Source organism: Tiliqua scincoides, chromosome 2 (assembly GCF_035046505.1).
Source record: "Tiliqua scincoides isolate rTilSci1 chromosome 2, rTilSci1.hap2, whole genome shotgun sequence".
NCBI lineage: Eukaryota > Metazoa > Chordata > Lepidosauria > Squamata > Scincidae > Tiliqua > Tiliqua scincoides.
Window position 1 is genome coordinate 268,694,554 of NC_089822.1, and position 26,518 is coordinate 268,721,071.

The 26,518-nt window shown below is 49.0% G+C and overlaps 2 protein-coding genes across 5 annotated transcripts in view; one reads left to right on the forward strand and one right to left on the reverse strand.

The window, feature by feature from the left end:
* LOC136640426 (zinc finger protein 135-like) overlaps positions 1 to 12,191 on the reverse strand; it is a 24,461-nt gene extending 12,270 nt beyond the window's left edge. The window contains exons 1-4 of one of the 4 annotated variants that reach the window (XM_066615558.1): positions 12,081 to 12,191; positions 11,268 to 11,494; positions 6,370 to 6,441; positions 5,421 to 5,503 (exon numbers count right to left, since the gene is read on the reverse strand). In XM_066615558.1, the coding sequence (XP_066471655.1) occupies positions 5,421 to 5,503; positions 6,370 to 6,403 (117 nt within the window). In that variant the 5' untranslated portion in view covers positions 6,404 to 6,441; positions 11,268 to 11,494; positions 12,081 to 12,191. Of the gene's footprint in view, positions 1 to 5,420; positions 5,505 to 6,369; positions 6,442 to 6,956; positions 7,152 to 11,267; positions 11,495 to 12,080 lie in introns of those variants that run through there. The other 3 variants (XM_066615559.1, XM_066615557.1, XM_066615560.1) reach the window with 3 other exon arrangements.
* Positions 12,192 to 17,423: 5,232 nt separating this feature from the next.
* LOC136640376 (zinc finger protein 665-like) lies at positions 17,424 to 26,191 on the forward strand. The gene is made up of 3 exons (XM_066615455.1): positions 17,424 to 17,498; positions 20,831 to 20,950; positions 21,723 to 26,191. The coding sequence occupies exons 2-3, from the start codon at positions 20,917 to 20,919 to the stop codon at positions 23,825 to 23,827; spliced, it is 2,139 nt and encodes a 712-aa protein (XP_066471552.1). The 5' UTR covers positions 17,424 to 17,498; positions 20,831 to 20,916; the 3' UTR covers positions 23,828 to 26,191.
* Positions 26,192 to 26,518: the final 327 nt, after the last annotated feature.

Here is a 26,518-nt window from a genome sequence, read left to right on the forward strand (position 1 = left end):
TGGGAGAGAGGACGCAGGAGAACCCATAGACATTATATATCTGGACTTTCAGAAGGCGTTCAACATGGTCCCTCACCAAAGGCTGCTGAGAAAACTCCACAGTCAGGGAATTAGAGGACAGGTCCTCTCATGGATTGAGAACTGGTTGAAGACCAGGAAACAGAGAGTGGGTGTCAAGGGGAGAGAGGATGCAGGAGAACCCATAGACATTATATATCTGGACTTTCAGAAGGCGTTCAACACGGTCCCTCACCAAAGGCTGCTGAGAAAACGCCACAGTCAGGGAATTAGAAGGCAGGTCTTCTCATGGATTAGGAATTGGACCAGGAAACAGAGAATGGATTTCAATAGGCTGTTTTCACAGTGGAGAGAGGTGCGAAGCGGAGTGCCTCAAGGATCTGATGGCCTTCAGGTGCCATCACCACATCCTGTGGCAAGGAGTTCCACAGATTTTGCTAAAACAGTTTCTAATCATGCACTCAGTGGGCCATGGATTCTTATCTTCTTTCAGCAATGGCAACTCCAGTGGGTTTAGCACAGATCCAGAAGCAGCGGACAGTGACAATAAGACTGCACTGGCATTCATCATAACATACTCCTGTGAACGCGCTGTCCCTGTAAATGAAACTGAATGAAAGTCCTGCACTTCACAGTAGTATGCAAGGAGCACGGTAAGGAAGGAAGGAAATGACTGGCTTCCCGCTCAAGTAAGGAGGAAATAGATCACTGCATCTTGAACTGGAGGCAAGTTGGAGGGAGGAGACAGCTGCAGTCTTGGGGTTAAAAAGCACCCCAAGGCCTCAACCCCCTTGCAACAATTTGTTCACAACCCTCACTACCCTTGTGGATGGGCTGGCAGTGGCCCGAGCCCCTGTGACAGGAGTCTGTGCAAACTGGGGAGACCCAAGTTTAGTGACAGACTGATATTCAGAAAGTCACAGGATTAATTCTTGGCATCTCTAGATAGGAAAGGAATTGTCAGAGCAGGCAACACTGAACTAGCTGGACTGGCTCAGTACCAAAAATGAGGAAGCCAAAATGGTACATTTTGGCCATTAGCAAATGTTATGCTTCAATGCACACCAGCATCCAGCTTGCTGTAAGAGGCTGGTGCAAAAAGAAAATAGAGCACTGAGCCAAAGTTTCACCGGAAAAGACCAGACCACAAGAGCAGAGACGCTGGCCTAACCGCCGGCACCAGGAAGTAGCTCTCAACAGACCAGGGAATGTTTTTCAGAGAGAGGCTGAACTTCTCATGTCTTCTGTGCCTTCTACATCATTAACAGATGCTTGGCCTTCATTTGATTGAATGCTTTTTCACTATAAAAACTGGCGATTCTGTCTTCTGGGGAGAGGAGGTTGTCAAGCAGCTTTTTTCTGGGGTGTTTGTGTTCTCTCCCAAACCTAATAATGTTGGCAACCTTCAGTCCCGAAAGACTCTGGTATCGCGCTCTGAATGGTGGTTCTGGAACAGCGTCTAGTGTGGCTGAAAAGGCTGATTCGGGAGTGACAATCCCTTCCACACTGGGAGCAAGTGCAGTCTGTCCCTGGTCTGTCTCCCTGGCTATGGGCCTTCCTTCTTTGCCTTCTTTGCCTTCCTTCTTTGCCTCTTAGCTGTTGGCCAAGTGTCTCTTCAAACTGGGAAAGGCCATGCTGCACAGCCTGCCTCCAAGCGGGCTGCTCAGAGGCCAGGGTTTCCCACCTGTTGAGGTCCACTCCTAAGGCCTTCAGATCCCTCTTGCAGATGTCCTTGTATCGCAGCTGTGGTCTACCTGTAGGGCGCTTTCCTTGCACGAGTTCTCCATAGAGGAGATCCTTTGGGATCCAGCCATCATCCATTCTCACAACATGACCGAGCCAACACAGGCGTCTCTGTTTCAGCATCTCCCAAACCAGTACTGGTTTAAATAAAGTCTCTGACAGGGGCAGTGGTGTAGCTAGAGGGGGTGCAAAGCACTAAGCATATGCCTCCGTTTTGCACCTACCACCTGGAATGGCTCTGAAGGCATGCTACAAGATGAAGGCTGCAATCCTATCCACACTTAACTGGCAGTAAGCCCCCTGACTATAATGGAACTTACTTCTGAGTAGACATGCATAGGATTGGGCTGTCAGTGCTTTGAACTGCCTCTAGCTACACCACTGGATGAGGGGAGTCTGCAGTGAAGAGTGACGTCTTAGCTTCTTTTTCTTCAACAGGAAGGACTTTTTCTTCCACAGGAAGGAGCTTCTGTAACTGCTAGCAGTTAAGCGAACAGCTGGAATTTAGCACATGGCTAAACTTATTTATTAAATACAAATGTATCTGCTACTTTTGCACTCACGGAGTGCACGAAGCTAACAGCCTAATTTAAAATATCATTTAAATTTAAAATGTATTCTACCTGAAGTGTAACCATTTAAATACTGTAATTTAATGAGGGCCCTGTCTTGTACCATCCCTGAACACACCTCTGATACAGGCAGTACACAAACATAAGAACATCAGAAGAGCCCCACTGCATCAGGCCAAGGCCCATCTAGCCCAGCTTCTCGTATCTCACATTAGCCCACCAGGCACCTCAGGGAGCACACAAGACAACAAGAGAACTGCATCCTGTTTCCACTCCCTTGCATCTGGCATTGGTTGGTTGGCAGAGAGAGGCTACCCTTAAAACCGGGAGGTTGCATACAGTTATCATGACTTGTAACCTGTGATGGACTTTTCCTCCATAAACATATCCAATCCCCTCTGAAAGACATCTTGGTCAAGTGCCATTGCCACATCCTGCAGCAAGGATTCCCAAGTATTCATTACACACTAAGCAAATATTTTCTTTTGCCTGTTCTAACTTTCCTGACACTCAATTTTAGTGGATGTCCCCTGCTCCTAGTGTTGTGCAAGAGTGAAAAGAACATCCCTCTATCCATCCCCTGCATTATTTTATATGTATGCCTCCCCCCTTAGGCACCTTTTTTCTAGACTGAAGAGCCCCAAAAGTTGTAGGCTTCCCTCATAAGGGAAGTAAGAACATAAGAACAGCCCTACTGGATCAGGCCATAGGCCCATCTAGTCCAGCTTCCTGTATCTCACAGCGGCCCACCAAATGCCCCAGGGAGCACACCAGGCAACAAGAGACCTGCAAGGCCTCCTGGGAATTGTAGTTAAGAACATGAGAACAGCCCCACTGGATCAGGCCATAGGCCCATCTAGTCCAGCTTCCTGTATCTCACAGCGGCCCATCAAATGCCCCAGGGAGCACACCAGGCAACAAGAGACCTGCAAGGCCTCCTGGGAATTGTAGTTAAGAACATGAGAACAGCCCCACTGGATCAGGCCATAGGCCCATCTAGTCCAGCTTCCTGTATCTCACAGCGGCCCACCAAATGCCCCAGGGAGCACACCAGGCAACAAGAGACCTGCAAGGCCTCCTGGGAATTGTAGTTAAGAACATGAGAACAGCCCCACTGGATCAGGCCATAGGCCCATCTAGTCCAGCTTCCTGTATCTCACAGCGGCCCACCAAATGCCCCAGGGAACACACCAGATAACAAGAGACCTGCATCCTGGTGCCCTCCCTTGCATCTGGCATTCTGACATAGCCCATTTCTAAAATCAGGAGGTTGCACGTACACATCATGCCTTGTAACCCGTAATGGATTTTTCCTCCAGAAACTTGTCCAATCCCCTTTTAAAGGCGTCCAGGCCAGACGCCAGCACCACATCCTGTGGCAAGGAGTTCCACAGACCAACCACACACTGAGTAAAGTAATTTTGGTCACTCTCTTGCGTACCGTCTCCCATTCCATTATATCCTTTTGGAGAGCTGTACAGAATACTCCATCGATTTGGACAATGGCATTACAATGATGGCTGTTTTATTCTCAATCCCCTTTTTAATGATTCCTAGCATGGAATTGGTCTTCTTCTCAGTCACCACACGCTGGGTTGACGACTTCATCAAGCTGTCCACCAGCACCCCAAAATCTCTCTCTTAATCGTTCACAGAACCCACTAGCCCAGCAGTTCCCAAATTGTGTGTCTGTGGCCCACCAGTGGGCCAATACCCAATTTTTTGATGGCAGATTAGGCAATGTGCATGTCATGAATATGTACAGTTTAGGCCTAGTAACATGTAAAGCCTGAACCAAGCTAAAACAGTAACACAGAAGTGGCTTGCATTTCCTAGCTGCTAGGAATTTACAACTCAATGGAAGGTGATTATGTAGCACCTAGGCAGCCAGAAAGACATCCATCAAGGATGGAATGCAGCTGTAGTTCTCCAGGGGGGAGGGAAGAGCTGAGAGGGCGAGCTTCCAGCCCGACTGAGGACAGAGTCTTTGGTCCATTGGTCTTTGTCTCTTGGTGAGATAGAAGGTGGGTGCACATCCTGCCCCGCCAGGACCATGTGGCCCTTAGGTAACTGATCTGAGGATCTACAAAAGAAGCTGACCCAGGTGAGAGTTAGAGAATAATAGAGTTAGCCAGTTAGCTTTGTTGTTTTATGCTGATATGTTTCCTAGAAGTTTTTATGCCTCTAGCATTTGCTGCCTTTGTAACTTTTTGTAACCCTATGTACTTAATAAAGTAAAAATCCTTTTACCATGTTGGTTCATTGTCTGTTGGGGACAAAGGTTCAGAATCCTGCCTAGCCTTTCAGCAAGCTACCAAAAATCCTCATTGTGGACTAGTAACTTGAGGACTGAGACTTTAAGTAAAGAAAGTGCTCAGTGCCTACAAGGGATATAGTTGAGCCTAGAAGGTCCCAGTATCCCTGGACTGAGACACTGGCTCTTACAGGGTGGTGGCAGTACTACCAAACAGGGATCTTTGAGGGCTCTAGGGTTCAGAACCAACAACTCTGAGCACCCAAAACCCTGGGAGTGAGACCAAATGTACGACAGTGCATCAAGGGTTAAACAACCTGCTATTGAGGAGAGCACTGCCCAATCAACATTATAGCCACAGAGGCTTGAGGTAAAGTGAAACTTTTTTAGTTGGGTCCTAAAACGTTTGGAACACACTGCATTAGCTTATATATGAAGTTCTGATTTTTTTTGGTCCCAATATGCATGACTTTACACCTACACTGAAACACATCTGCCATTTTGCTGCCCATTCTCCCAGTTTGGAGAGAATCCTTCTGGAGCTCTTCACAATCCCTTCCGGTCTTCACCACCCAGAAAAGTTTAATGTCATCTGCAAACATGGCCACCTTGCTACTTATCACTGACTCCAGGTTGTTTATGAACAAGTTGAAAAGCACCTCCCTCAGACCCGCTGAAAGGAGGCTGCCAGACGTGCCAGGGCACTCCTGACTTTACTGAAGACTTCATCACATGAACCCACAAGTACAGGTCTTGGCTGGTAAACAGACTGGCAAAGTGCACAAGTTGTCATTGTCCCCCACTGCACATCTTACTGATGACCCGCTACTCACCTGAGGCAGCTGCATGGTGGTGCTTTCCTGTCCACCCCAAGGAGGAAATGATCTAGAGCGTGGCCCCGATGCCGTTCCACTGCCTGCCAGAAAGACAGAGGTGATGAGAATGTATTTAGTGTTGCCTTGCCTGTTGTCATTTGTCTTCCTATTACTTAAGCGTAAGGCTTCTGAGCTAGAAATGGCCCACTGGAAGCTCACACATCACATTCTCCACCTTTTTCAAAGTGCAAGGGGCACTTCCCTACCTCTCTCCCTTTTTCCCTTTTCTTTTTGTCTGATCTAACTCTCCCAGCACTCAATTTCAGTGTATGTGCCCTGGTTCTGGTGTTATGCAAGACCTAAAAGTACTTCTCACTGATGGAGAATTTTTCATTTTTGCTTTATGTTGTTTACATTGCAGTCTGGGGCTCTATCCTAGGTCCGTTCCCCTGTATTGAAGCATAAGTTTTCAAGCTCTGTTTTAGTTGTCAAAACCACCGTCTTCTCTGGGCAAGAGGAGCACTTATACTCATGGCTGTGACAAAATTGCCCAGCAGCGAACAGGAATATTTTGTCTCAACACCCTCCCCGCCCCCCCCGCCCCAGGAATGTGTTTAGCTTATGCAAGGAGCTTTGGCAACAGTCAGTTTTGAACTGCTTTCAGACTTGCTGCCTACTTGACTTCTATGGAGAGGAGAAATAGACCTTGGTTGGAGCCCTGTCACTTCCCTTTCAGAAAGCCAGCAGGGACAAGGTCACTTCTGCCTCCACACATGTGCTTTTCTGCGTCCCTGCCCCCTCACCCATCTTTTTTATTTCTGCTGGTCCAAAAAGGCCAGTCTGTGGCAAGCTGGGGAGAAGCTGACAGTGTCTCAGTTTCCAAAAGCCCCACTGGGAGCATGAAGTGGGTCTCGAGCGCCAGATGTGCTCAGGAGCGAGAATGGGGGCAGAACCCAGGAAGCCTTACCCTGTGAGCCAGCTCCACAGGCCCCCTCCTGCATGATCACCCTGGGACAGGAACATCTGCTTCTGAAGGTCCCTGCAGCAGGGAAAAGGAGAGACATCATCAGGGGCAGACCTACTATGAAACTAATGGAGCTTAGGTCTTCTAAGAACCCAAGGGAAGCCCCACTGGATCAGGCCAAAGGCCCTTCTAGTCCAGCTTCCTGCATCTCACAGTGGCCCACCAGACGCCACAAGAGACCCGCAACTGGGTGCCCTCCCTTGCCTCTGGCACTCAGAGACAGCCTACTCCAAAAACCAGGAGGGCTCGTGAACCCATTGTGGCTTGTGACCCGTGATGGATTTTTCCTCCATCGAGTCTCCACTCCCCCTTTAAAGGCATCGAGGCAGGGGGCCATCACCACATCCGGTGGCAGGGAGTTCCACAGATCCACGCCACGCAAGCTCATTGGTGGCGATGGGGGTGGCACAGGGGCTGCCCAGTCCTCCCCACTGCTGGCTGAGAAGGGCCCCCAGCACAGCTTCGGGGCTCCCCACGCGGTCCGCCAGTGGGCGCCTGGGGACTCTCCCGGGCTGGCTGCCCGCGCTCACCTGCGGCGGCTCCTGCGCGTCCTCCTCCCGCCCCGCCGCGCCCGGTTGCGGAGGAAGCCCTGGGCCAGCGCCGCCGCCTGCGAGCCGGTCTCGGCCCCGCACTCGCGCGCCCAGCGGAGCGGTTCCAGCAGCAGCAGCAGGTCCCGTAGCCGCAGCCCCGCAGCGCGCCCGCCAGAAGCGCCTCTCCGCGCCCGGCCGTCCTCCGCCAGCAAGACCCCGGACGGCTCTCCTCCCCCAGGAAGGCGGGCGCGTCGCCCTCCGCTCCCCTTCCCTCCCCCAGTCAGAAAGCCAGCAGAGACAAGGTCACTTCCTCCTCCACACATGCGCTTTTCTGGTCCCTGCCCTCTCACCCATAAGAACAGCCCCACTGGATCAGGCCATAGGCCCATCTAGTCCAGCTTCCTGTATCTCACAGCAGCCCACCAAATGCCCCAGGGAGCACACCAGATAACAAGAGACCTCATCCTGGTGCCCTCCCTTGCATTGGCATTCTGACATAGCCCAATTCTAGAATCAGGAGGTGGCACATGCACATCGTGGCTTGTAACCCGTAATGGATTTATCCTCCAGAAACTCGTCCAATCCCCTTTTAAAGGCGTCCAGGCCAGAAGCCATCACCACATCCTGTTGCAAGGAGTTCCACAGACCAACCACACGCTGAGTAAAGAAATATCTTCTTTTGTCTGTCCTAACTCTCCCAACACTCAATTTTAGTGGATGTGTTGTGAGGCGAAGAGGCCCCACCCTTACAGCAACGCACAGACAGAGTGAAAAGTTCGAAGGGTTTTATTATGAAAATTGTACAATTTGACCCATGGGACTCATGTCACCAAAACATGGGTAACGTGTTCCATTGTGTTTTGGACCTTTATAGTTGTTTCTCTGCTTTGTGTGAAAAATATAGGTCTTTCATTGGCTGAAATCTGACATCATAACAGAACACAATTTAATAGGACAGCATCATGATGCATTTACATACAAGATAGGAAAGGGGAGGGCATCAGGTAAACATAACTTTGAGTGATTTTCATTTGCATATAGGTTGACAATATGCATCAATTTACAAGAACCAATAGGGTGCGCTGTTTACCTTTACATTTACTTACATGTATTCTTAAAAAACAAGTTTTATACTATTTTATTGAGATACATACAAATGCTATAATATAATAGACGATTATTTGAATAAAACATACAGGCAGATACCTTTCCCATTTTGTTGGCAACTTTCAGTCTCGAGAGACTATGGTATCGCGCTCTGAAAGGTGGTTTTGGAACATTGTCTAGTGTGACTGAAAAGGCCAATTCGGGAGTGACAATCCCTTCCACACTGGGAGCAAGTGCAGTCTGTCCCTGGTCTGTCTCCCTGGCTATGGGCCTTCCTTCTTTGCCTCTTAGCCTCAGACTGTTGGCCATGTCTCTCTTCAAACTGGGAAAGGCCATGCTGCACAGCCTGCCTCCAAGCGGGCCGCTCAGAGGCCAGGGTTTCCCACCTTTTGAGGTCCACTCCTAAGGCCTTCAGCTCCCTCTTGCAGATGTCCTTGTATCACAGCTGTGGTCTACCTGTAGGGCGCTTTCCTTGCACGAGTTCTCCATAGAGGAGATCCTTTGGGATCCGGCCATCATCCATCCTCAGGACATGACCGAGCCAACGCAGGCGTCTCTGTTTCAGCAGTGCATACATGCTAGGAATTCCAGCACGTTCCAGGACTGTGTTGTTTGGAACTTTGTCCTGCCAGGTGATGCCGAGGATGCGTCGGAAGCAGCGCATGTGGAAAGCGTTCAGTTTCCTCTCCTGTTGTGAGTGAAGAGTCCATGACTTGCTGCAGTACAGAAGTGTACTCAGGACGAAAGCTGAGTCCTTTCCCATACTTTCCTAAAAACTCCTCTTACTAATTTTCCCTACATTTCGTTTGTGACTTATATTGAAGGCTTTATAACTTTATAATTCCTACTTTCTTTCCTTTATAACACTGAAATTCTCTTTCTGCCCTTATAATATCATGGGCTTTCTTTGTTCTAATCCTTTATGTGTCACTTTCAAGGGATGTACTGTTTAATTCAAAACAACTTTATTAAGTCTGATTATAGAAGGGACTTTTAATATAAATACTTCTATCAGACTCACAAAGAGAGTCTGGTCCAACAAGAAGCTGACGGAACATACCAAGATCCAGGTCTAAAGAGCTTGGGTCCTGAGTACACTTCTGTACTGCAGCGAGTCATGGACTCTTCGCTCACAACAGGAGAGGAAACTGAGCACTTTCCATATGCGCTGCCTCCGACGCATCCTCGGCATCACCTCTGAATGCTTCATCATTGTTGGCATCATCATTGTTGAATGCTTTCTGCAAAAGAGGACTGAGGAATTGAAGACAGGTTAACACCTTTTCAGTCTCTCTGCATCCCTTGCCTTTGCTGTCATGCCAAAGCTCTTCTGGTCCCGTCCCCCCCATCTCATCTAGCGTTCTCCCTCCTTTTTCTTTGGTGCAGAGTATTGGCAAGCATCCCAATTGGTCTTTTGCCAGGAAATCATTTCTTGCTTTTACAGTCCACACTCAATGCTCTCTGCTGACTGTTGAATGGGCACCTGATTGATCAAGGGGTGGGGGCGCTGTGGTCTGTAGGCAATGCAGACTTGCTCTAAAGCTGCTCTGAGCTTTTGTTTTTCTTAGGATGACTTGGGAGACTTTGGCCAGACTGGTTTGTTATAATTTGTCCTCCTTAGTTACTAAGGTCTTAGCCAAGCTCAGGTAGGGAGGTGAATTCTCCTACCAATTCAGTCATTCAGAAATGGAATGGTGTGTATCCCCTTCCAATTCACACACTGCCCAAGTTGGGCACATTCTCAGTCACCCTGGATTGGTGGTTCTTGCACCTGGTGAAGCAGGGTTAGATGGGTGTTGGGTTTGCAGTTGAGCCAAAACTGCTTCTGTGAGCTGCAGGGCAGGGGCAGCTATGCTCTGACTTGAGGGTCAGGACTTCTTTGGGATGGTGTAGCCCAGTGGTGGCGAACCTATGGCACACGTGCCAGACAGGGCATGCAGCGCTGTCTCTGCGGGCACGCAGCGCTGGGCCAGGCAGCCTGGGGAGGGGCGCTGAAGCTGTGTGTCACTTTAAAGGAAACGGAGGCTTTTTTGAGCCCCGTGTTGGGAGGGCAGGCTGCTTCCCTCCACCCCCTGAGCTCACTGCCCTCCTCTCCCTTCACCCCCACCTGCCCAGCATTGGTTTCCCTTTTCAATTTTGCCCGCTCTGCAGGCTTAAGGTCCCTGTTTTTCCCTTCCCCAACTCTCCAGCAGGCTCAGCCAATCAGCATCCAGCAGGCTTCTGGCTTTTTCTGTTCTGTCCTTCACTGGCAGACCACCACCCAATCCTGAGCTGCCCTCCTCCTCAGCTATTGCCAGCTCTTGCAGCCGGCCTTTCCCTAAGCAGCTCCCCACTCAGCGCCAGGAGAGGCTTTTCCTCCACAGCAGAGGAGACATCCTGCGTGTTTACTCAGAAGTAAGCCCCATTACAGTGGATGAGGCTTGCTTCCAGGAAAGAGTGCCTGGGATTGGAGCCTTGGAGCCCACTTCTGTGGGTGGGGATTTTAAAAAATATATATTTTCCTGTTTGAGAAAATGAGCAGTGGCAAGGTCTTGCAGCCACCCCCTCCCTGACAATAGTTCTTTACCCAGCATGTAATTAGTCTGTGGAACTCTTTGCCACAGGAAGCAGTGATGACAACTTGCCTAGAGGCCTTTAAGAAGGGATTGGACAAATTTCTAGAGGAAAAGTTCATTAAGGGTTACAAGTAATAGTGGGTAAAAGATGTTAATGTATGAGTTGTTTTTTCTAAACTAAAACCTCAATATTCAGGTTAAATTGCCGTGTTGGCACTTTGTGATAAATAAGTGGGTTTTGGGTTGCAGTTTGGGCATTTGGTCTCTAAAAGGTGATGGATACACATTCTTGTAGGGGGTTTTTCCAATCTGTTTAGGCTCTGCATTCTGCAACAGGCTGTAACAGGGCAATTTAGGAACTCATTTAGCCAGCATGAGATGCGGGTAAGGATTGGGGCGTTCTTGAGTCATTTACAACTTTACACACATTTCTTAGATCTTATTTTTACATCAAAACTACTCTGTAATTTTACAACCTCCAGGCTCTTGCCAAATTTGCACAATGCTGTCCAGTGGACTGCATACTTGTTACTCCTCCCACAGTAAACAAACAAGACAGACAAGTGGGACAACACAATTGCCTCAAGCATTCAATGTAAACTTGTGACATACAGACAACTTTCATCTCATTCACACTAAACAACCTAACCTTTGGCTAGAGAGACAGGGGTTATGCGCACTATGCAGGCGCCCCAAGCTTGCCACCTCTTGCCTGGCTGGAGGAGAAGTTTTCGCGCACTTTGGCGCCCTGGGTACTCACTTTCTTGAACTTCACTTGACTTTCTTGTCTTCAGACATCTTTCTTTTATTGTGAATCCTGGGTACTCTTGTTCATACTACTTTACTGGGCTATCCAGGTCCAGGTTCAAAGGTCACCTTGTGTCAAAAGGAGAGACATCATCAGGAGCAGACCTACTATGAAACTATTGGAGCTTAAGCTTCAGGGCCCCTAATCCTAATCCTGGCCTTAAAAAACTGTGGGTCTACTGCACAAGAGCACTTCAATTAGGTTTTCTAAGAACCCAAGAGAAGCCCCACTGGATCAGGCCAAAGGCCCTTCTAGTCCAGCCTCCTGTATCTCAGTGGCCCACCAGACGCCACAAGAGACCCGCAACTGGGTGCCCTCCCTTGCCTCTGGCACTCAGAGACAGCCTACTCCAAAAACCAGGAGGGCGCTGAACCCACCCTGGCTTGTAACCCGTGAGGGACTTTTCCTCCATCGAGTCTCCACTCCCCCTTTAAAGGCATCGAGGCAGGGGGCCATCACCACATCCGGTGGCAGGGAGTTCCACAGATCCACGCCACGCAAGCTCAATGGTGGCGATGGGGGTAGCACAGGGGCTGCCCAGTCCACCCCACCCCACTGCTGGCTGAGAAGGGTCTCCAGCACAGCTTCGGGGCTCCCCACGCGGTCCGCCAGTGGGCACCTGGGGACTCTCCCGGGCTGGCTGCCCGCGCTTACCTGCGGCGGCTCCTGCGCGTCCTCCTCCCGCCCCGCCGCGCCCGGCTGCGGAGGAAGCCCTGGGCCAGCGCCGCCGCCTGCGAGCTCCTCCGCCAGGTGGCCGTCCTCCGCCAGCTCCGTCCTCGGTCTCCTCCCCCAGGAAGGCGGGCGTGTCGCCCTCCCGCGCCAGTCTGGGTTATCGGTGCAGGGAGGCGGAGGTCACGATCCTAGCCCCACTTTCCTGGGAGTAAGCCCCATCGGATATCATGGCACTTACTTCTGAGTAGGCACGCCTAGGCTTGGGCTCGGAGCTTCCCCACCCCAGTCCTTGGAAGAGCACTGCCCCCCACTCGCCGCTTCTGGAGGGGGCTGCAGCCCCTGGTGCAAAGCTGCTGCTGGGGGGGGGACACCACTGGTGACCAAAATCAGGGGCATTCGATTATATTATTGTGATGAGAACCAGACCACACTCCTGTATGGCCACGTAATCTCTTTATTGCTCTCAGGGTGGTCAAGTGGCCACAAACCCCCTATGGTCACTCGGCACCCGCAGGTCTATCCAAGACTGGTTGCCAAACCGCAGAGCTTCCACTCCTAGTAGCCAGGCCAATTTGGGGGAACCCTCCCCTGAGTCGCACTCCAGCCTACACCCACTTGGGCTCAGCTTGAATGGTGGAGCAGACTCCCACTACAGGGCTCACCCCAGGCACACTAGATTGCCTCCCTCAACCAGTCCCTGTGACTTCTCCAATCCCAATAATCCAGTCAGTTGTAATAAGCAGGATTTATTGAATAAATGTTTAAAGCATAGTTATACAGGCAGCACTGCATTAGTCAAAAGTTTAGGAATTTAGAGAAGAGCACACCAATACAACACCCAGCACTAATAAAACAATAACAACTAACTCCAGACTCTAACTATCACTTTCCAAAGTCCAACCTAACCCATCTTGCTGCAGTCAAGTTGGGTCAATCTTGCCAGGATGGTCAAGGGTCTCAGGCCCCCTCAGCCAGAGACAAAGTGAGAACAAAGGACACTCTTCTCCCTCACCTTTATAGGTCTCCTGACCCATCCACCAATCAGAATTCGGTTCCAGCTGAACATTCTAGGGGTGGACTGCCACAAGCCTTCTCACTCATGGTGGAATCCCCCCCTCCCAACCTAAGACTTTCACAGCTGAACCCTGTTGTTAATCAAGTTGGCCTTGAAGCCCACTTGGTAGCTTGGTACGATATGGTACAAGGGCCTTGTGAAGCAGCCTCCTCCACAGTTCTCTCAGGCCTGGTATGCACTAATTAAAAGTTGGTTACAGCTGGGGCTTGGCACTTGGGCCTAACAACATGGCTACAAACAGAAGCTTTCTTTATTCAGATGTTACCTGGTCATTGATTTTTCTCTTTTTTGTCACAATTATTATGATATACCATCCCCTGGGGGCTGGGGATCAGAACAGGCGCTCAGCTTGGCTGTACTTGTCCTAAGAGGTGACTAAACAGCCACCAGGTAGGTGGGACATGTCAGCCTGTGAAGGCAGCTCATCTGAGAGAAGGAAAACTCTGATCCCAAACCTCCACTGCCTTGTGGCGACATCCAGTTGTTGAAAAGGCTTCAGGAGTCAACCTCGAGGCAAAATCCAAGCCGGAGTCCCAGAGGCAGTTCATGCAGAACACAGTTATGCTCTGGCAACTAACCTTATTGGCTTCAGCCTTTCCATTGGACCATTCCAGCGACGTGGAGAGGGGGGATTTGCTGCATGGGTAATAGTCTATCCTCCATATCTACTTTACCTAGGTTTCACGCACTGGAGAGGACACTCCATTTCAGAACACTATTCAGAGTGCGATACCAGAGTCTTCCGAGACTGAAGGATGCCAACAACATTATACACCATTCCATGCGTGATTTACAGCAGAATGCAATTAAACAAACCACACTGAAATATCTTTGTTCTATCAAAAGCTGTAGCCAAATAACCAGAAAAGGAAACACAATAGCCTAATGTCACAAAAAGTGGATTTTCTTAACTAACAACTGACCAATGAGTCTGAGTGTTCTGAGAGCTCAGAAGGTATTATGATGTCACAGCAGGGAACCAAGAAGAGGTTATCATAGTCAGCTCCCTTTTCCATGTATCACAGCTAAGACTAGCACTCCTGTTTAGTGGTGTGAGTGTCATCAAGTTGGCCCCTCCCCTTTTTTGGTTACAGATTAGTTGGGTAACCTGTACTGCTCTATAGTAAAATAAACAGGGTAAATCCACCCTGGACAATTGTACCATCCTTTCATATTTAATTGAGAAACATATCAGACTCACAGAGAGACTCTGGTCCAACAAGAAACTGATGGAACATACCAAGATCCAGGTCTACAGAGCTTGTGTCCTGAGTGCACTTCAGTACTGCAGCGAGTCATGGACTCTTCACTCACAACAGGAGAGGAAACTGAATGCTTTGCACATGCGCTGCCTCCAACGCATCCTCCGCATCACCTGGAAGGACAAAGTTCCAAACAACACAGTCCTGGAACAAGCTGGAATTCCCAGCACGTATGCACTGCTGAAACAGAGACGCCTGCGTTGGCTTGGTTGTGTCGTGAGAATGGGCAATGGTCGGATCCCAGAGGACCCCTGCTAATTGGGTAAGAGGCACTTTTTCAAGTGGTTGCTCCTTTTTTTAGCAGGGGGAGAGTAACTGGCCCACCTCACCCCAGCACTATCTGTTCTAGTGGCTGTCTTCTGGTATCCCTTGGCATCTTTTTAGATTGTGAGCCCTTTTGACACAGGGAGCCATTTAGTTATTTGATTTTTCTCTGTAAACCACTTTGTGAACTTTTAGTTGAAAAGCGGTATATAAATACTGTTAATAATAATAATTAATAATAATCTCCTCTATGCAGAACTCGTGCAGGGAAAGCGCCCTATGGGTAGACCACAGCTGCGATACAAGGACATCTGCAAGAGGGATCTGAAGGCCTTAGGGATGGACCTCAACAAGTGGGAAACCCTGGCCTCTGAGCGGCCCGCTTGGAGGCAGGCTGTGCAGCATGGCCTTTCCCAGTTTGAAGAGACACTTGGCCAACAGACTGAGGCAAAGAGGCAAAGAAGGAAGGCCCACAGCCAGGGAGACAGACCAGGGAAAGACTGCACTTGCTCCCGGTGTGGAAGGGATTGTCACTCCCGGATTGGCCTTTTCAGCCACACTAGACGCTGTGCCAGAACCACCTTTCAGAGCGCGATACCAGAGTCTTCCAAGACTGAAGGTTGCCAACAAATTAGACAGGCAAGACTTAAGTTTTATACAGCCTTTCTAGGTTTAAAAGCAGCCTTTGATTCCCTAGATAGAGAGATACTCTGGCGTACATTGGAACAGCTACAAATTGACATATTCCTTCTGCAGGGAACCTAACAAGGAAAATTGTATCAGACGAGGGGGTCAAACAAGAGGAGGATTTACTGAGGGGGCAAGAATACTTGACCTCCTAACTGACTCCTCTGTGGAAATAACTGATACTGTGACAACTTTCTGAGTCACTGAGCTGCGCAATCGAGAAGTTGATTTGCTTCCTGGTTGATCAAATGCACACAGTTTGCAGATTTGTTTGTTATACATGCCAATAAAGGGTTCCATTTTTTAAAAAAATGCTTGGTCTTTGCTCTTGGCTGACTGGCACTGCGAGGGTTAAAAGGAGCGACTCCGGATTCCTAGACGGAGGAATGGGGGGGGGATCAGCTGGGAAGCCACTTCCTGCTCCGCCCCCACCCTTTGTCCCCCCCAAGCAGCTTCTGTGCCCAGTCCTCAGCCCGTTGGGGGAGAACAAAGGACGGTCCCAGGCTGAGGTGGGTGGAAAGGGACTGAGGGGGTGAGAGAAGCCCCCAGGTGGGGAGGGAGGCCAGCCAGAGAAGGCAGACCCCCAACCCATTGCATGCTATGCTAGGATCAGCTCTGGGGTGGTCTTGATGCTGTGGGGGGGAGGGGCGTGGATGGGGACAGTGCAAAAGCCTGAACAGAAATAGGAGAAGGGGCCCTTCGGCAGTGAAGGGGTGCAAAAAGCAGCAGGGTCTGGGGGGGCACTGAGGACCCCCCCCCGTCAGTGCCCATCCAGAAAGGGAGCAAACAGGCTGCAAAAGGCACTTCATAAGTCATTACTCTGCAAAAAACAGCAGCCTTTGTTAGAGCTGCACCAGGACAGTGTTAGTGGAACGACATCCCTGCAGTGGTGTCACCCCCTCCTGGGCCCAGCCCCACTTGGAACAAGCTTCAGCCTGGCAGGGCGCCCTCAGCATCCGGCAGACCAGCTCACACGCAGCAGACAAGCCCCTCAACCTGCCCAACGCCAGGTTCCCCTTCTGGGCTGGAAGCAGCAGGGAGCATCTCGGCAGTGCTGGTGGGAACGTCCAGGCGGGTCGCACAGAGCTCTGCTCCGGGACTCCTGCTGCCCCAGGAGTGTGAGCAGCACCTGGAGGGCAGGCAGGGGCTGCCTTGGAAACACCTTTCAGCAGCACAGACTTCAGTTGTGATACCCCAGGCCAGTCTGGATGCGGCTTTCTAGTGCTCTGTAATGGGACTTCATTTTAAATTCCAGTTACATGTTTCATAGTTGGCCTGTTGTTCACTGGACAAGCTTCCTTGGGCCTGGTTTTGACAGGCAGGCAGGATGCAGAAAGAAGGACATTCCAAACGTCCCTCTCCCAGCTCTCCTCCTGTAAAATGGGACTCCCAAGGCGGTGACTGAACAGCAGCTGGAACAGCAAGAAAAAGGCCTGGGCAGGAACACTAAACGGAACAGGGTGGTGTTCATCCCTCCTGGAGGGTTAACAGGCCAGGTGCTGCTCTTGCCTCCAAAGGGAGGGAATGACAAGGTTGTGGTGCCACCAGAGAGAAGGCTCTGCCCCTTGTGGCAGTCAACCTGCCCCCAGCCAGGGACCCTGATGACCTTAGAGGGAGATCTGGAAGAAGGCAGTCCTTCAGACCCCTCAGCCCCAGACTTGCGCAGGGTTTCAAAGTGCACTCAGGAACAATCCTGTCCAAAGCCTCAACCTCTTGCCATTTGAGAGCTCAGACCAGGACTTCAGAAAGAAAAACTGGGTTTTGAGCCAATAGGAATCCTTCCAGCATCCACAACTGATCCAAAAAGAACAGAGAGCTGAAGGAGGGCAAGGCAGGGAGGGGAAGAAACAGGGGAAAACTGCAGGGGGAAGGAAATGAATCAAGATGTGTGGGGCTCACCCCACTGGGGCAATTCTGGGTCAGACCCAGAGCTGTGGAGCAGTTACAAAGATAGTCTCAAATTACACAAGAAAGGGAAGTCCAAAAAGGGCATGAAGGGTAAAGGTTTGCCCCTCTGTCTCCCTCACAGGCAGTGGGGCAGATTTCGGGCCACGTTTCAGACCATCTCCTCCTGTGCATGAAGCAGAATCAGCAGCTCTGCAGCCTACTCAGGTAAGGGGCAGATTTGGGGGGTTGGGGGGTCGGCCACATGCAAGCAAGTGCTTTGGTGCCTGCTTCTTGCTCACAGGCCTTGAAAGGGCTTTCATCTTTTTCTGGTGCCACCAAATCTCACACCTGTCCGCTCTGCAGAATAGGAGTGAACTGCACAGAATGCCAGGGGTGGGATACCGATCAGTTGACCCGTTAAATCTCTCCCTGTCCCATCAAAATTCCTCTCAGAAGACCTAATGCCCACTTTAGTCTAATTAGCCCCCCTTCTATCCCCCCAAAGAGCCTTAGTTCTGCAGAAAGTGCCACTGGAGCCCACCACCAGGGTGGTTTGCCTGGTCAAACTGCAGAGGTCCTCCTTTCTCCCTGTTCCCATCAGCAGCTTCATCAACTGCAGAAGCAACACCTGAGCTCTCAGCAGCTCCTAAGCAAGGCGGCCACACACCAGTCTGTGGGCAGTAGGCCAGGTTCTTCTTCTTCTCTTTCTCTCCCCCCCCCCCACCTTCTCCTTTTGCTCCCAGCAGGGCAACCAGATGTCATAACCTCAAAAGAGGACAGGGCATCCCAAAATGTAGGATATCCAAGAAAAAAGCAGGACATGACAAAAGCTAAAACTCTCATGGATTTCATGTGCTTAATTTAAACACTAGATTACTTATTATTAAATTTTAAGCAATATTCCATACAACGTATTAATTCCAAGAAGGCCATACACTCCCTGCAGAGGCCCACTCACAGGGCAAAGGAGGACCGCTAAGTTCTTTTCCCAGCCACAAGGCTGTAAGAGAGAACACCTGAGCACCCTGACTCCCACCCTCTCTGGCACTGATGATCTTGGCACGGATCTTGGCACCCTCTCTGGCACTGATGAGGGCCTTGATCCTCAAGGCCCTCGTGACCCCTACTAGGTTGCAGCTGTGGGCCATGCGCATTGCAAGCCAAGGTGTTAACCCTGTACAGTCTGCACAAGGGGCCACTGCTGACACCAGACCCTCTCTCCTCAGGGGAAATCCTCCACAACTCCCAATGCAGTCCCCTACCACTTAACTGTCGTCCCATGTTATCGGAATTCCTTGATCCAGGTGGAAGCTGCCCTTTTTCATGGGATCAGGGGCCCACAAATCACACTGGCCTGAGTGTAGAGAGCCTTTTCTCCCCAGCCGACAAAGTTTCAACATTGACCTTAGAAGCAGTTTTGTTTGTTTGTTTAAAGAATGTCAACCCCACCTTTCTGCCGCTCTTTAGGGCACCCAAGCGGCTTACAACATGCAAAGCACAATTAAAAGATTAAAACAATATTAAAACATAAAAACTAAAACAATAAAACATCTCAAACACTAATGAATCACGCAAGTCAACTCACAGTCATGAAAAAGTGCCATCCCATCATGTCAGCACTTAACACCTCCTTGAATAAAAGTGTCTTAAAGGTCTCTTGAGAAGGAGGCATTTCTTAATTCCAGAGAGGGTGGATTCCAAAGACCAGGAGCCGCCACCAAGAAGGCCCTATTTCTAACCACCACCCCCTCACCTGTGCTGGTGGTGGCACAGTCCAGTCCTTAGGTCCAGTGAGCTAAGAGGATGGGTAGGATTACATGGAAGGAGGCAGTCCCTCAAAGTCCCTTCCTGAAGCGTGAAGGGCTTTAACAGTTAAAACTAGCACTTTGAATTGGGCCTGGAAATGAACTGGCAGCCAGTGTAGAAGCTGAAGTAGTGGTCCAACTGAAAGGCAACGCGCTCTGCACTAGTTGCAGTTTCCGGACCATCCTCAAAGGTATCCCCATGCAGAACATGTTACAATCTAATCTACCTATATATAATCTCCCTAGATACTCCCCTATAGTTTTGCCAAATAATCCAGCTCCAATTCTCACTTCGCTTGATCTCTGGGACAATCAGAGGGCGGAGCCTTTCAACTCTGAACAGTTTCCTTTCTTGCTCAAGCATCTCATTTGTTTCTATAGTAACTTTCCTGGGAAATCCCAGCCAAAGTTATTCTCCTCCATTCCCTTTTGCTGCTGCAACCTGGTTCTTTTTTGCAAATGCATTTGGCAGAAGTCTTTTTTTTCAACACCAGGATGGGATCCTCCTTTCCATTAGAAAGAAAGTCCCAGGCTGCAATTCAGTGCACCATTACTTAAGAATAACTCCCATGGAAAGCAGTGGGTCTACTTCTGAGTAAAAACGGTTGCAATTATATGCAGCTGCATCTCTGTGCTGCGAATTGAACTGCACACTCCAAGTTATGTGTTATGGATTGTATGTTGTACATAGAGCTTCTGGCTTAACACACCACACACCTTAAAGGTGGATTTGATTCATGGATCTCCTGCAGTGCTTCCCACCCATTTTCACTTGCATATCCCTTGGCAGCTCATTTCCATAAATTGTACCCTTCATATTAGCAAAATGTTTGTAATTAACAATACAAGCCCTCATCTCCTCTGTACGGAAGCCCAGACTTCATGTATTCATCAGAGTGTTTTCTCTTTTCATCTGTTTGAACAGAAGACTCTGCCTTTGCACTGTTTGCACCAGAAGTGTCCTGAGCAATTCTGGGTGACTGATCACTTTCCATATTATGTTTCAACTTTTTTTACTGTGCTGGTTTTCAATCACTGATTCACACATGAATTGATGACCCCAAACCAGCTATTGATGGGGCTTTCACAGTCAACTAGCTACCTCCCTTCCTGGCCCTGCAAGGCATTCTGAAGTAGGACCTGTCCTTTTCTGTCATTATTCCATTCTTTTTCAAGTGCCCCTATGATCCTGTTGAGTGTCCCTGGGAGTACATGAATACCAGGTGGGGAACCACTGCTTTATTGGTGTGTTGTTTACAGTGCACTTACTCTGACACTGTTTACCAAAAGGTGGCAAAGACCAGAATTTAAAAAGAATAAAAATTTAATTTTTATTAAAGAATTTAAAAAGAATGTATCTTATGATCTTTTACTATGTTCTTAATAAATTAGAGACTGTATAGTTCTTAGGCAACAATTACTGGGAGGTTATTTTTCAGGATCTGGCTTCTGGTAAAATCAGACAAAACCATAGTCAGACACCCCCCTAAGTTTAACCCCCAACTTATCCGAGGGTCATAGAAAATCCCATGATGGTTGGCTCGAAACCTGCCCTCGACTTATCTGTGGGGTAGACTTGTGGGGGGGGGTCAGCCGGCATGGCCAGGTCTGAGTTTTATACGCCTTCCAGGGAGTTTCTGCCCGTCCTCCCTCCACTGAACACTGCGGCCCAGAGGCTCCTCTTGACCATTTGCTCTGCCCCGGTTAGTTTTCAGTTTTGATTTTTGAACTGAAGCTGTTTCCTCCTTCCAGGGTCCTTGGAGGAGGTGGCTGTGCGCTTCGTGGAGAAGGAGGGGGCTCTGCTGGGTCCAGGGCAAAAGCCTTTGCACAGGGAAGGCATGGAGGAGAATTGCAGGATCCTGGCCTCTCCAGGTAAGGATGACCTTTCCCCTCTAGGGGAGTGGGCTGGAGATGCATGAACTACTCCCTGTTTCTCACTACCAGGATTTCATTATAGAAGAGGGGGTGGGGGGGCTGGAACCTGTACTCTCTTCTGTGTCTCACACTGACCAAGTTGAGCTTGACCTGACCAATGGTCTTTGGGGTTGAAACTGCAGGATAGGCCTGTCTCAATAAAAAAATTTGCTGTGACATGTACAAAATTCTACTTGGGGGCATTCCAGGCCTGCAAAATGAACCACTCATCAGTGGTGTAGCTGGCGGGGGCAGAAAGGGCAGGGCACCCTAAGGGGGGAGACACTACTAGTGCCCAAAATCATTAAAATCATGGTTATCAGGAATAACAACATCCCGTTATATATCGTTCAATGTGGAACCAGACTTTGGAACCTGACGGTGTGCCAACCCATTTTTGGGCTGCTTGTTCTCCTGTCCCATTCCATGCAGGTGGGGAGGGCAGCCTCGAATTGTGTCAAATCATGTCGCTTTGGGGAGCCCCAATATTTTGTCCATCAGACCTAACAAACCTGCTTCTGTCTTGTGAAGTTGCTAACATGATTGAGCTACTGATCCACAAAAGGTAATTGAGAGTTAACCACTGAGCAGTGCCTCCATCTTCTGCATCCTTTCCTGGGAGTAAGTGCCACCAAATCCCATTGGGTTTACTTTATACATGCCTAGGAGTGTGCTGTAGAAGTGACATTTCCCTACTGCACTGCTAATCAGGATTCTGTCTCTCTTTCAGGAAGCAACAGACAAGACTGTGGGGATCAGGGGCAGCCATGCGTGGTGTCCCCAGAAACAACCATGTTTGACATAGTGGAAATGACTCTTCAAGACCAAGACAGATCGGGGAGGCAAAAGGGAAGCCCAGCAGATCCCTGGAGGACTGAATGTGTTCCTCAGGGTCATGACCTCCAGGAAATTCAAATCAAGGAAGAACTTCACGAAGGAAGGAAAAGGGGGAAGCGTCCTTTGTACGAGGAAACAACCAGTTGTGAATCCAACATTAATAAACACAGCAAAATCGGCACAGGAAAGAAATCATTTGAGTGCTCTGAGAGGGGGAAGAGCTTCAGAACAAGCACAAAACTAAGTTCCCATAAAAAGAGCCAAACAAGGGAGAAAGCTGCCCATCAAGAGAGGTCAAAGAGGCAGAAGGGAAAGCGGAAACAGAAGTGGAGAAATAAATCTTCTGCTCCTCAGGATGCCAATTTCAGTGTCATCCCAGGCGCTCCCAAAAAAGAAACTGGATGGAAGGAAAAATGCCCTCATTGTGACAAGACCTTTAGCTGTAAATCAAAACTTAGAACTCATGAAAGAATCCACACAGGAGAGAAGCCATTTGGATGCTTGGAGTGTGGAAAGAGCTTCAGCCAAACCTCAAGCCTGCATTTGCATCAAAAAACCCACACAGGAGAGAAACCATATCAGTGCATAGAGTGTGGAAAGAGTTTCCTTGTGAGGACAAGGCTGACTTTGCATCAAAGAACCCATACAGGGGAGAAACCATATGCATGCTCAGAGTGTGGAAAGTCCTTCAGTCAGATCTCAGGCCTGAGTTTCCACCAAGGCACCCACACTGGGGAGAAACCATATCAATGCTTGGAGTGTGGAAAGAGCTTCGGTCGGAAAGCACACCTGACAGTGCATCAAAGAATCCACACAGGGGAGAAACCATATAAATGCTTGGTGTGTGGAAAGAGCTTCAGTGGGAGGTCAAACCTGACTTCACATCAAAGAACCCACACAGGGGAGAAACCATATAAATGCTTGGTGTGTGGAAAGAGCTTCAGTGCGGGCTCACACCGGAATTTGCACCAAAGAACTCATACAGGAGAGAAACCATATAAATGCTTGGAGTGTGGAAAGAGCTTCAGTGCAAACAATGGCCTGACTTTGCACCAAAGAACCCACACAGGGGAGAAACCATATAAATGCTTGGAATGTGGAAAGAGCTTCAGTGTGTACTCAAGTCTGACTGTGCATCGAAGAACTCACACAGGGGAGAAACCATATAAATGCCTAGAGTGTGGAAAAAGCTTCAGCTTGAGCCCAAGCCTGACTTTGCATCAAAGAACCCACACAGGAGAAAAACCATATAAATGCTTAGAATGTGGGAAGAGCTTCAGTGGGGGTTCCCAGTTGACACAGCACCAAAGAACCCATACAGGGGAGAAACCATATCATTGCTTGGAGTGTGGAAAGAGCTTCAGTGCGCCCTCAAATCTGCATCTGCATCTAAGAACCCATACAGGGGAGAAACCATATAAATGCATGGAGTGTGGAAAGAGCTTCAGTTCAAGTGGAGACTACAATAAACATCAAAGAACTCATACAGGGGCAAAACCATATCAGTGCTTGAAGTGTGAAAAGTACTTCAGTAGGAAATCAAATCTGACTTTGCATCAAAGAACCCACAAAGGGGAGAAACCATATACATGCTCAGTGTGTGGAAAATGTTTTACTCAGATCTCAAGCCTGACTGTGCATCAAAGAACCCACACAGGAGAGAAACCGTATACATGCTTAGAATGTGGGAAGAGCTTCAGGCAGAGCTCAAACCTGAATCTGCACCAAAGAACCCATACTGGGGAGAAACCATATAAATGCTTGGAGTGTGGAAGGAGCTTCAGTGGGAGCTCAAACCTGAATCTGCATCAAAGAACTCATACAGGGGAGAAACCATATAAATGCTTGGAGTGTGGAAAGAGCTTCACTTCAAGTGGAGACCACAATAAACATCAAAGAACCCATATGGGGGTGAAACCCTATCAATGCTTGGAGTGTGGAAAGAGTTTCGGTCGGAAAATAACCCTGGTTTTGCATCAAAAGACCCACAATGAGTGAAAACCATATACTTGCTTATAGTATGGAATGTGTTTCACTTAGATCTCAGGCCTGACTGTGGATCAAAGAACCCACACAGTAGAGAAACCATATGAATGCTTGGAGTGTGGAAAGAACTTCAGTGTGAGCAACAGCTTGACTTTGCATCAATGAAGCAACACAAGAGAGCAACCACATATATGTTTTGAGTTTAGTGTGAGTTTTAGTGTGAGCCCAATTCTGACTTTACCACAAAGAACCCAGACAAGGGAGAATCTGTAAAAATGCTTCCATTCATAGTATCGTAGATTTGGAAAGAGACTAATAGCTCATCCTGCCTGAAGCAGGAAATAGATGTAGCAGTTAAATAACTCTCCGAGCCCAATTCTAAGGGCTCTTAGCCCCAGCGCCGCTGCTGAGTGAAGACACTATTGCCAAAGTGTCGCAAAACATGTTTACAACACCCTGGGAGTAAGGAACACTGGCGCTGGGTCAGCACCAGTTGACACTGAGCCTCAGCACGACCTGGCCGGCCAGCTGGAGCTCCTGCAGTGCTGAGTTCTGAACATAAGATGTTTTGGGGCAAGGGAAGATGGGGCATGGGTGGAACAGGGTGGAGGGAAAGGAAGATTGGACCTGGGGGTTGGGTGGTGGGACTGGCAGGCCTCTGCTGGAACCTGTGCTCCATGTTGGGTTGAAAAGCCAACTGTCTGTGCTGGTGAAATAGCCGACGTAGACTGGAGGAAACCCATTGTGGGGCCTGCACCTTTACTTGGGGGAAGGTGACGAATGTCCCTTCCCCCAAGGAGATCCTGGTGGGTACAGTGGCAGCCTAGGATTCCACTGTCAGACCTGCTGTCTCATGAACAAATTCACCCCAGAGAGTGGCCGTGTAAATCCCTGTGACTTCAATGAGGATTCCAGGTCAGCACAAGGCTGACTTTTCATCCAAGTGGAATATTGCTCACTGGAGAGAGAGGCATTGAAAGTGATTGTTCTGTAATTTAGCAGGGAGAGAGCAAATGTCCCTCTTCATCCCAACATGGTATCTTTTCCAGTGTCTTCTGCTGGTGTTTCATCTGTCTATTTGGCCTAAATCCTAACCAATTTTCTGCTACTGGCATAGCTGTGCCAGTGGGGCACGTGCTGCATCCTGTAGTTGGGGGGCAGTCGTGGAGGCCTCCTCAAGGTGAGGGAAGGTTTGTTCCCTTCCCTCGGAGTTGCATTTCCCTTATATCGGTGCTGGAAAGTGGGTTAGGATTGCACCCTTTGTTTATATATTGTGAACCATTTTGGGACAATGAACTATTTATTCATTTACTATATTAACTGTAATATGCTGTTGTTGAAAAGTGGTATATTAATCTTCTAGATGTCGCATCTCTCGCGCGATTTGGGCATTCTGAGCTGCCTTTGCGAGGCTCAGAAAAGCCTCCAGAGGTGAAGGAAGCAGAGCTGCCCTCTGCTTCAGAGACTTGGGGTGTGTGCAGGGACCGGGGCAGTGCTGCTTACGCAGCCTGTCGCTGGTTGGAGTGTCACAGAGCGGCATTCGCCTGTACATGCTTAGAGTGTGGAAAGAGTTTAGTGAGAGTATAGACCTTACTATGCATGAGGAAAATCCACATAGGGAGAAACCATATAAATACTTAGAGTGGCAAAAGAGCTTCCGTGTCAGCTGAAGATTTCATACCTAAGAGAAACCCAGTCGGTTTGGTGCTTCTTTTAGAGTACACACCTTTCAATGCACAGAAGAATTCATTTGCTAGAAACCCTATACGTATTTGGAGTGTGGCAAGAGCTTCAAGCCTTGCATCGCATTATGGATCTCACAGTGGGGGAGAAAGGACAGAAGCGCTTGGAGTATGGAAAGCAATTCTGAGACCACACGTATTTAAGACCCATCAGAGAATCCACCTTAAAACCTTTGAAATGCTGTGAGTGAGGAAAGAGTTTCAGGGATCTCTCAGCCCTTCTTGTTGTGAGATAATTCATACTGGTGACAAATCGTATCAATAAGAAGAGCCCCGCTGGGTCAGGCCAAGGCCCATCAGTCCAGCTTCACACAGCGGCCAGATGTCCAGTTTCCCACCAGATGCCTCAGGGAGCACTCAGGACAACCTGATACCTCTGTCCTGTTGCCACTTCCCTGCATCTGGCATTCAGAGATCAGCTCCATGGCTGAAGGAGTGGCTGGTTAGGAGGGGTGGAGGTGGGTACTGGAGCAGGTGCCCTGAGGGCTCGCATGCCCAGCTCTTCGGTTTGTTTGCCTATCAGGTAAACATGCACAGGTAAACCTGTACTCAGTGTTTGGCTTTTTCTCTGGGAACTTACACCCTGCTCTCCCTGGACTGTTTAGACCAGGGGTGTCAAACATAAGACCCACGGACCGAACGGACCTGTTATAATTAGCCCTGTTATAATTGGACTCTCTGATATCTTGAAAATATGAACAAGATTTGCACATTTTCTTTTCTGTGATTTGCAGCTAATGAGTTTCTATGTGAGAACAAAGTGCTTATTTGTGGTCATCATTTGCTTAATGATGTCACTTTCTGTTAAATGATGTCACTTCCTGCCTTGAGAAATGAATGTCAAATTCACCAGGGAATTTGACATCCCTGGTTTAGGCCCTTGAGATGGATATATACAAACAAATTGGGAACATGCATTTCTGACTCACTGGAGGTGTTTGGCCAGTGAATCAGGATTGCT